The sequence below is a fragment of the Micromesistius poutassou genome (genome assembly GCF_964030765.1).
Source record: "Micromesistius poutassou genome assembly, contig: SCAFFOLD_4961, whole genome shotgun sequence".
Classification (NCBI taxonomy): domain Eukaryota; kingdom Metazoa; phylum Chordata; class Actinopteri; order Gadiformes; family Gadidae; genus Micromesistius; species Micromesistius poutassou.
The window spans coordinates 1-10442 of record NW_028178219.1 but is presented as its reverse complement, the minus strand read 5'-3'; the positions used below and the strand labels follow the sequence as shown (position 1 = coordinate 10442).

General features: G+C 55.3%; 1 protein-coding gene across 1 annotated transcript; it reads right to left on the bottom strand.

Annotated features, from left to right (window-relative positions):
- Window positions 1-1826: 1826 nt before the first annotated feature.
- On the bottom strand, window positions 1827-10436 carry LOC311374675 (uncharacterized protein; the record flags this gene model as incomplete). The annotated part of the gene is made up of 5 exons (XM_084490473.1): window positions 1827-3080; window positions 3183-5437; window positions 5963-7309; window positions 9582-9720; window positions 10380-10436. Coding segments are annotated over 5 exons (5052 nt in total), but the record flags the coding sequence as incomplete, so codon positions are not given.
- Window positions 10437-10442: the final 6 nt, after the last annotated feature.

The following is a 10442-nucleotide window of genomic DNA, read 5'->3' as shown; positions in this document are numbered from 1 at the left end:
ACACACACACATTCGTGTAAAACGGTTTAATAGTTTATTGAAAACAATGGGAGTTTTATGTCATTTTCAAGAGACATTAGTATGCCCTGATGCATGTGAAACAATACATATTCCAAAGCACATAACTTGTGGGAAATAACAAAGTAACGATAACAAGTTATTCGCCTTAATAACAGTGCTCAGCGGGATACGCTGAGGTATCTGTAGCTTGGCAACCAAACGTCATCGTTTGTCCGTCCAGAAGGGGAGTTCACTGGTTAGCATTAGCCGTTAGCGTTAGCGTTAGCCGTTAGAAGTTAGCCGCTTCCGTTAGCCTAGCTCCTGTCGACGTGAGGGGAATACACTTTTATTAACTTTACAAAGCTTTCAGAGTGTTCAAAAGTGTTCAGAATAGATAGGGTATTCAAAATGAGTGCCACGAACAACGCAAGATTGTAGTATGTCTACAAACACAAAGATTATCCAACACTATGTTCAGCGCTATCAGGCTACCTGCGATGAACCACAGACAAGGTTAGCCTCTGCGAAGATTACCCAGACATGAGTAGCGGATAACATACCACAGAGTTACAGCGGCCTAGCTTGTGAACAAAAGCTAGGCCGCTTTAACTTTGCAAGTCAATGGAAGCGGCTAATGCTAAGCAAATGCTAACCCAGTGAACTCCACTTCTAGACTTCACAATGTTGAAATTTTGGAATCAACATTTCGTTTGAATCTGGGTAAGACAGGCAAACGCCAATTTTACAGAAATCTCAGCGTATTATTTAAATTTAACGTGTTTAAATTATTAGGGTACTTAATATATATTATATTGTCTACATATTGCTAAAACAAGCTTTGATAGTTCGATTTTTTTCCTCAAAATATTTTTATAATACTACGCTAGGTAAGCAGTATTAAGAATGAGCAGTGCATTTAAAATGTCCTCTTACCCTGTCATGTATATATATATTTTTTTTAACCGTCGACCCATAGACAGCGTTTAAACAGGGCTCAACTCCCATCGTCCACGCGTTGTGTTACAATCGGTAGGATAAAGCAATGGGTCAAAAACCATGACGTTTCTCTCCCGCTCCTAGTAGACGACGACGCGTACACATGTTCGCCGGTCGGGGCGGACAGTTTGAAACTACAGTGAAATTGCACTTTTAATGAAATTATTTGAAATGAAAGTGACTCCACTCCCCACCAACCCTGTCTGAGGACGCACGCGTTAGATTAAATAAACTAGGATAGTCGATGGCTTCTTCAATATCTCTACAACAAATTATATATATATATATATTTATATATATTCATATTGTATTTATATACATTTTATACATTTTCTTTTAATATCTCTCTATTATGAACAAGTCAAAGGGAACCCAGGAGGTACATAGCGTTTCATAGTACAAAGGTTCTGTTACATTATGGCTTTGCGATTGTACTGGACATTGATATTATCAGCGGACACGACGCGCGGGATCGGCTCGAGTACGCCTCGAACCGTCGTCCGCTCGCGTCCGCTGGGAACAGCCGCCCGAGTCGAGAAAAAAAACGGGGTTTCTTTTCACTTCCGACACTTCCGTTCCAAACCCCCACATTTCTACGTTTCGCTTTTCCCTTTAAAAATCGTGAGAGTCGTTGTTTCAGCGCAACGCAATCGTAAAGTCGCGTTACGCCCCGAAATCAACACAACACACCACAACACCACACCACCCCCCCGTCGGAACTGCTGGAGCGCACGACTCTGGGAGCGCGCGACTTTTTCCGAGGCTTTGCCGAAGTGTGAGCGTCGATCGTCCTCCATCGTCACGTCACGCCCCCCCCCCCCCCCCACCCTTCACTTGCTGATCAGCGTCTTAAGCGAGCGGGTGAGGGCGTTGGCGATGGCCGTCATGGTGCTGGAGTGCCTCACCAGGGCCTTGACGCTGTGCTCCCCCGGCGCGCCCACCGCGGCCGTCTCGGCCGCCTTCAGCAGGCAGATGTAGTTCATGACCACCTCGTCCACCTTGGCCACCACCTCGCGCTGCTGGTGCGCCGCCGCCGCGCCCAGGCCGCGCACCAGGCACATGCACGCCTCGCACAGGCAGCACAGCACCTGGAAGCTGCAGGTGACGGCCAGCAGCATCTCCTCGGGGCTGCCGTGCGCCTGGGCCATGCGCCGGCACGCCCGGCCCAGCTCCTTGGACTCCACGGAGAGCAGCTGCTTGTACTGCGACAGGTCCTGCATGGGGGGCATCTGGGGGCCGCGGTCCCCCCGGCCCACGCTGGAGCGCACCAGGGCGATGAGCTCGCCGGCGTCGCGACGCACGTCGCCGAAGCCGCCGGGGAAGACGTACATGCGGTCCTTCAGGGTGTTGATGCGCGCCAGGCGGTCGCTGAAGCTCATGTTGTTGAGCACCTCGCCGTACAGCTGCTCGCCGGCCGTCTCCAGGCCGGAGCCGCAGAACATCACGTTGCCGCCGCCGCCGCCGCCGCCGCCCCCGCCCCCCGCGCTGCCCCCCATGATGTCGTAGTGGGCGGCGGCGTTGTGGTTGCGGCTCTGCCTCTGCCCCTCCCACTCGACCTCGTCCTCCTCCACCTCGCCGCGCTTCTTGAAGAAGCAGTAGCTGAACGGCCCGTTGCAACGCCAGGGGCTGGCGTCCAGCTTCTGGGAGCCCTTCGGGTGCTTGCCGTCCTTCTGCAGGGGGAACACCACGGACGCCCGTCGGCCGGCGCCGCCGCCGCCCCGGCTGCCCGTGGACCAGCAGGTGGTCTGGGAGCACACGGAGCCCTGGGAGTAGCTCTTGGAGAGCCGCTTCCTCGTGGGCCTCCGGCCGGGCGCCTTGGTCTCCACCAGGGGCTGCTGGCTGCGGCTGCGGACGGGCTTCTCGAACAGCACCTCCGCGCTCCCCAAGCCGGCGTTCGTGTTGCTGGAGCTGGAGCTGCGCTGGAGCTCCCGGCCTCGATGGAGGCTGTTGTGGAACGGATCCGTCTGCTGCCGGGGCAACGTGCCGGGCTGGACGTGGTTCTGGCCGGGCCAGTACTGCACGGGGTTCAGGGAGTCCTGCCGGGGCAGGCTGCCCGAGTGGCAGTTGTTGTTGGCCTTTACGGGCTGCGGGGAAATGGCAAGGAGGGTGGGCGGCGGCGGCGGCGGCGGCGGCGGCGGCGGCGGCGGGGGAGGCGGTATCGAAAGATGGAGGGTGCTTGACGACACGAGGCAAGCCCTGGGGCCCGCCGACGCCTGGCGGGTGAACGCCGAAGGGTGGTCCCCCCTTCCCCCGAGCGGAATGGAGCTGAGCTCCACTCGCTGGCCCGCTAGACTGGGGGCGGCAGAGAAAAGCAGAGCATCGTTAGGCAAAGGGTGTGAGGTCTGGCGCACCGCATGCTTCGCCCTCACGTCCGACTTGAACCAGTCGTCCGAGCCGCCGCTAGGCTGGCTCCTGGACCGCGACGGCGGGCGGGCGGCCGTGCCGCCGCCGCCATTGCCGCCATGGCCGCCACCATTGCCGCCATTCCCGCCGCCGCCGCCCTCCCTATCGCACTGGGACATGAACCGTTCTGGGTCCATGGGCGCCAGGTCCAGTCCCCTCTCCAGGCCGGAGAGGGAGCTCCTCCTCTCTAGGTCGGGGTGTCTGGTGACTTCTACACTGTTTCGGGGCCTCTGGGCATGCATGTCGGGGCTCCTGACGAGCTTGGCGGGCAGCGTGGCCGAGTGGTACGGCCGGGGGCTTTTATTGCCCCGGAGCGCGTCGGGGGCGGCGGCGGCGGCGTTGGGGTTCCCCGAATTGGGGCTGACGAAGGGGGAGGACGCGTTACAGGGGCACCTCGCTACGGTGTTGCCCCTGTTCTTTACCATCTCCACCAGCTGGGGCTTGCTGGCGACGTAGCGCCTGCTGTCTTTTTTCACCGCCCCGCCCATGCCCATGCCCGCGCCGTGCAGCTTCCCCCCCTGGTGCATCTGGCTGACGGTCAGGTAGTTAATCAGCTGCCTGTAGGCCTCGCTGCCCTCCTTCTGGTTCAGCCCCCGCAGGCACGCCTGCTGTTTCGCATGCAGATCATTGTGAACCCTCCTGGAGGCGGTACCTGAGGTCTCCTTATGCTTGCAGGAAGGCGTGGCCGAGGCGGGGCGCTGGGGCGGCTCGGAGCCCGGCGCGGGCGGGTGGATGTTGGGCAGCATTTTGCGCAGCATCGCCGGATCCGCGTGGGGGTGGAGCTCCTTGTTTTGGGAACCCCCCAACGCGGAGGACTTCGTGCCCTCCTCGTAGTTGACCGCCCTGAGGAGCGAAGACGAGGAGCTGGAGAGCGGGTGCCTTTGGTGGTGGTGGTGGTGGTGGTGGTGTTGTTGTTGGTGTTGGTGTTGGTTTTGGGACCCGAGAGGCGAATCTGTCGGGGTGCCGCCGACGCTGCCGTTGACGCTGCCCCCGGCGTCCAGCGACGAGCACAGCGAGCCCTGCAGGGAGTTGTGGGCCTCTCCTTGGAGGCTGGAAATCCGCTTGGCGAGGTGGTACTCGCAGAGGCGCGCCACGCTCTGCTGCCTCGACATGGGCGGGTGATCGCTCGGCGCGTCGGACGACCCGTGGTCGGACGCGGCGGCCGGACCCGGGGTTTTCGGCTTTTTGGTCGGGGAGAGCAAAGACGCCGCCACCACCAGGCGTTCGTCTAGTTCTGCGGCCGGCGCTCCGTTGTCCGTCGCGCCGCAAGTGGCCCGAAACTCGCTTCCGTCCGACAAGCGGTTGGAAGCGGAGGAGGGAGGAGGAGCAGCAGGAGGAGGAGCAGGAGGAGGAGGAGGATTCGGGAGACCGCGGTAGCCCCTGGGAATGCTGTTCACCCCGAGTCCGTCCGCCACCGAATTCTCCACCAGTAACGAGTTCTGCCGTCTCTGGTGACCCCCGCCTTGCTCCGCGCCTCGATCCAGCTCCAGGGGGCCGATGCTGCCGCCCATGCCACCGCCCCAGTGGCCGTCCCTGGTGCTGAAGGTGTTGTACTTCGCTCCGGAGTCGCCCGACTTCTTGTGGTGTTTCCCTCCCGGCGTGACGGAGCTGGGGCGCTGCAGGGTGGAGGCGGAGGTGGCGGAGGAGGTGGCGGCGGCGGTGGCGGCGGCGGAGTTCCCCATCTGGGCCCCCGCCTGCACGCTGTCCTGCCCCGAGGTGGCGGGGTCCAGCAGCAGCGGCGTCCGTCTGGGAGGCACGGCCGGCGGCTGCAGGAGGTGGTGGTGGCCTCGCGACGGACTGCGGGGCCTCGCGGCGGACTGCGGGGTTGTTTCGCCGGCGCCGGGCGAGACGGGGAACTCGGTCTTCTCCTCCAGCAAGGGTTGGTAGCCGTCCCTGGTGGCCACCAGGAGGCGCAGGTGGCTCTCGTGGAGCCGGTGGGCGGCGGCCAGCTCGGAGACCTCCGTCATCTCGGAGGAGTTGGTCTCGTTGCCCGAGTCCGAGGAGGACTCTGCGCTGAGCCCTCGCGACGTCCTTACCCCTGGAAAAAATGGGAGGTAAGACCTTAAGTCAGTAACGTTTACATACACGTTTACATTCAGGGCGTTTTAAGCAGACGCTTTTATCCAAACCGACTTACAAATGAGTACATTTGGCAGAAGACAGAGAAACAATAATATATCTCCGTCGGTACAGTAAGGATGTTCATAGACACACCACCAAAGATAGCTAAGATAAGATGCTACACATCCTAGGTAAAATTTTTAAGTGGGACACACAACATGCAATAAGTGCGTAAGAGGGGTGTGGGGTGGATAAGGGGAGATGCTATTCAGAGTCTAGCTGAACTCTGAACAAGTAAGTCTTTCGCGGAAGATTGTGAATCAGAATCAGAATCAGAATAGTTTTATTTGCCAATTATGCAGAACATAGTAGGAATTTATGTTGACGTTCGAGTGCGTCACTGTGAGCGACTCTGATTGGCCCTGACACCGGCAGGGAGCTCGTTAACCGGCTGCTCCCATGCTGGCATTGGAAAATCAGACGTTCCCAAAAAGTGACTAACCTGGAATGCTCCGCGGGGCGTGCGGTCTTGACGGCGGCCTCTGCTCCGCGACCGACAGCGCCTCCAGGGCCTGCAGGGTATTGGCCATGGCGTTCTCCAGCCTCCTCTCGGCTCCTCCCCCTCGGCTCCCCTCGCCGCCGCCGCCGCCGCCGCCGCCGCCGCCGTCCTCCCGCGTCGGCACCGAGTCGATCAGCGACACGGGGATGATGTCGTCGTTGTCCGGCGTGCTCAGCGGCCTGCCCTCCGGCCCCGCGCCGTCCTCGTCCGAGCTGTCCCGGAACCCCGGGGGCGGCGCCGCGATGGCCAGGTTCAGCGTCTCCAGCACCGCGTCGTCGTCGTCGTCCGCCGCCACCGCGTCGTCGCCCTCCGGCGGCGGCAGCGCCGTCAGGTCGATGATGTCGTCCGTGGAGCCCGACAGCACCAGGAAGGTGGTCTTGCCGGCCGCCGCCCCCGCCACCGCCGCTCCGCCGCCGCCGCCGCCGCCGCCGCCCTGCCCCAGCATCAGGTTCAGGCAGTGGGGCGCGACGCGGTTCCCGTTGCCCGCCGCCGCCGCCGCCGCCGCCGCCGCTTGGTCGCCGTCGTTCACGGGCGTGCCCCCCGCGGAGTCCTCCTCGCAGGAGGCGTCGTCCTCGTCCTCCGCGTCGTCCGTGGTGTCGGCGTAGCACAGGTCCCGCAGCAGCGGCTCCTCGCCGCTCTCGTCGTCGCCGCCGCCGCCGATGTTGCTGTACACGTGGGACACGCTAACGCCGCCGCTAATGCCACAGCCGCCGCCGCCTCCGCTAACGCTAACGCCGCCGCCGCTGATAATGCCGCCGCCGCTAATGCCTCCGCCGTAGTGGAAGCCCTGCGCGGAGGAGCCGCCGAAGTCCGCGTTGTGGTGCAGGTAGGGCGGCCGGTGCGCCGGAACGTCCGGGCTCTCCATCAGGAGGTCGTAGCCGCCGCCGCCGCCGCCGCCCGCGGCGTTCGCCCTAGCGTTCCGCGGCGGCGGCGGCGCGCCCCCGCCGAAGATGAAGGACACCTTGGCGCTGCGCGGCGAGTCCTGAGGTTGGAGGCGGGTGGACGGCGGCAAGGGAGGCGGGAGCGGGCTCCTCCGGTCCCCGTGGTCGTCGCGGTGGTCCCCGTGGTCCCCGTGGTCGTCGTGGTCGTTGTCGTCGGGGTCGTCCGGGACGTGGAAGTACGGGGAGGAGCGGGCGGCGCCGCCCCCCCGCGGCCCGTCGTCGTTGTAGTCGGCGGCGTGCCGCAGGTCGTAGGGCTTCCCGCCGTCGCTGCCGGCGGAGGCCAGTGGGTCGTCCTCACCGTCCTCGCCGAGGGACGGGCTGTAGGGCCACTCCAGGATCCGCTCGTGACCTGCGGGGTGGGGGGGTGCGGGGGGAGGGGGGGTACAGAACTGGGGGATTGGTTTGGGACAGCCTCCTTCTGGAAGTTTTTTTAAAACGTGTTTATCGTCAGGGCCGTCAGAGCTCCGTGACGCTGAAGGGTTTGTTGTTGTTGATGTTTTTTGACTGGTATTCTTAACTGGACTGTTGTTTGTTGCGAATGTGTTTTGTATTTTAGAAGTACTGCAGTTTACTGCATTATGTTTCTAGATTCACGCTGTGTGTGTCCATTGCATTTCATATTGTAATGCGTTTAATGGAGGCGTTGTATATAATATACTTTTTTATATAAAATGAGTATAATATAATTAAATATTGTTAAATATTTCATCAAACAGTATTGTATTATTTCATTATTTTATTGTCATTTCCAAGTCGGGTTAAGAATTATATTAATGTAACAGAAACAGTAGTCGGTAATGAATATTTTCTCTACTTTTATAACAATGACAATACAACTGGACAGAGTGCAGAGCAGCCAGACTAATAAAAACACAAGCTTCCTATTTTATTTTTATTAGTGGCTGTGAGTGTCTTATTATTATTATCATTAGGGTGCCAAGCACAAAGTGCGAAGGCAACATATTGTAATCGTTAGTTTTATTATTATTATTCCGCCACGTTTGACTTACACAGCCTAAACCGCTCGCACACTTTTTATGAAACTCACAAGCCTACCACCAGATCTAAGCTGAGGCTATCCCATAACTGTCACTCATGTTATTTTTAAGGTGTGGTGAGGAAATGGTTCCAAGGGACGGTTGACGGTTGCTTCCAAAGAAGTACCTTCTTACACTCCACCTGTGGTTTCATTAGCCAAAGGTATCACTTCAGGAATCCTGATGGACAGGTTGGTTGCTCTTAAGTAAGCAGAGTAACCATTCTGCCCCCCAGCCATTGCCAATTTAGCCCACAATGATGTGTTTTCGCTTGTTCTCTACCTGGTAGGATATTTTAAACTTCGAACTCTCCAACCCAATGTGTTACAACTATCGCTAATCCAAACAGCTGCGCAAATCTATACGGTTAGAAACTCCAGAATACGCTGATCATCCTGATCAAATTTTGGATCAGTTATCCCCCAAAAACACTCAACCAGTGTTGCAAGATTGGGCTGTTCCTCTCCCAACTGGGCTACTTTTCATCACTTGTGTACAACCACCTAACTTAATAGTTATTACGTTGATTTGGTCACATTCAGGTGTTTATTTTGCTCGAGCATTGGCCTTTTACGTGCCTATTTTGTGTGCTATGTATTAATGTCCGCTCATTGGTGTAAGACACATTTTCTGCTGCTGTCAGTGTGGTCTTTACACAGACCTTGTGAGGTGTGCGTGCGTGTGTGTGATAGACAGACTGTCAGTTATGTTCTTTGTAAGGTGTGGCGAGGAAATTACCTGTACATTCCACCTATGATTGCTTTTGCTATGCTTTTGCAACCTATTGTAATCGTTAGTTTTATTATTATTATTATTATTCTGCCACGTTTGACTTACACAGCCTAAACCGCTCGCACAATTTTTATGAAACTTACTACAGCTGTAGAGGTTGACTCAAGATGAACTGACTGAGCAAATATTACACTGATTGGCCCAAAGGTGGCGCTATAGCAACAGTCCAAAAATGCAAACTTTGAACAAGCATATCTCGTAACCGCTTTGACTTACAGTCATGAAACTTTGTTCACATAATGCATATCCTCACGATGAACAAATATGCCTCAAGAACCTATGAGTTTATTTGGATCGATTTGCGTCTATTTTGAACTTTGTTAAAAACACTCAATTCCCTAAGGATCCCAGGTTTTTTAACGTACGGTCATGAAAGTTTGTTCACCAGCATCACCAGATCCAAGCTGAGGCTATTCCGGCGTTGTCAACTCTTTATGGTCTGCGTCACGGTCTTAATTGTCAACTCTTTACGGTCTTAATGGTTAGGGTTAGGTTAGGGTTAGGGTTAGTCCGTCAGGTCTGTCAGGGTCTTCATGGTCTGCGTCAGGGTCTTAATGGTTTATTGGTCGGCTTATGCTTGGCACCGTAAAATACTGCTTGCAGCTTTAATTATTATTATTATTATTATTATTATTATTAATGGTACATTATTATTATTATTATTTATTATATATTATTATTATTATTTATATATTATTATTATTATTTATGGTATATTATTATTATTATTATTATTATTATTATATATTATTATTATTATTATTATTATTAGCATTAGACAACATAGCCCACCTGCATCGTCCCCTTGAACGCTGTTGCAGTGGGCCATGTTGAAGATGGACCTCCGGGAGTCCACTAGGAGGCGGTAGTACCCCGCCGTCAGACAGGCCAGGTTCATCGCGTCGCTGGACTCCATGATCAGCGTGATTGGCTGGGGAGGAATAAAGGCGGGAGAATAGGATTAATAGTAATTGTAACGTTAGCGTTACAGGGTAACGATGCGTCACCTGAGTGACAAACCCGGTGGTTATTAATTGAAGGTATTAACTCAACTCAAAAGTAATGATGAAGAAAAAAATAAATAAAAAGAAACCTCACCCTGAACTATTCATAGGCCAAAGGAACGTTTTAACAAGTTGGATAATCATCAAATGTATTAACTGAAATCAAAACTCCTTTCTGCTTGACCCCCACCAACAAACTGAGAAAAAGGCAGGAAAATATAAGAAAGATTTAAAAAGCGGGGAGGGGTACTGCTAGCTAACTGCTAGCTAACTGCTAACTGTTGAACAACCGGTTAACTGCTAGCTAACTGCTAACTGTTGAACAACCGGTTAACTGCTAGCTAACTGCTAACTGTTGAACAACCGGCTAACTGCTAGCTACACTAACTGCTAACTACACTAACTGCCAAAACTAGCTAACTGTTGAACAACCGGTTAACTGCTAACTGCTAGCTAACTGCTAACTGCTGAACAACCGGCTAACTGCTAGCTACACTAACTGCTAGCTACACTAACTGCCAAAACGACTAGCTTAAAACCGCCAACTTATATTAAATCATAAATCTGGGGGGGGGGGGGGTCCTACCCTGACGTCCAGGACGTGGAGCTCCAGGCGGACGTTGGTGTCGTCCTCCGTCAGGATCTCGAT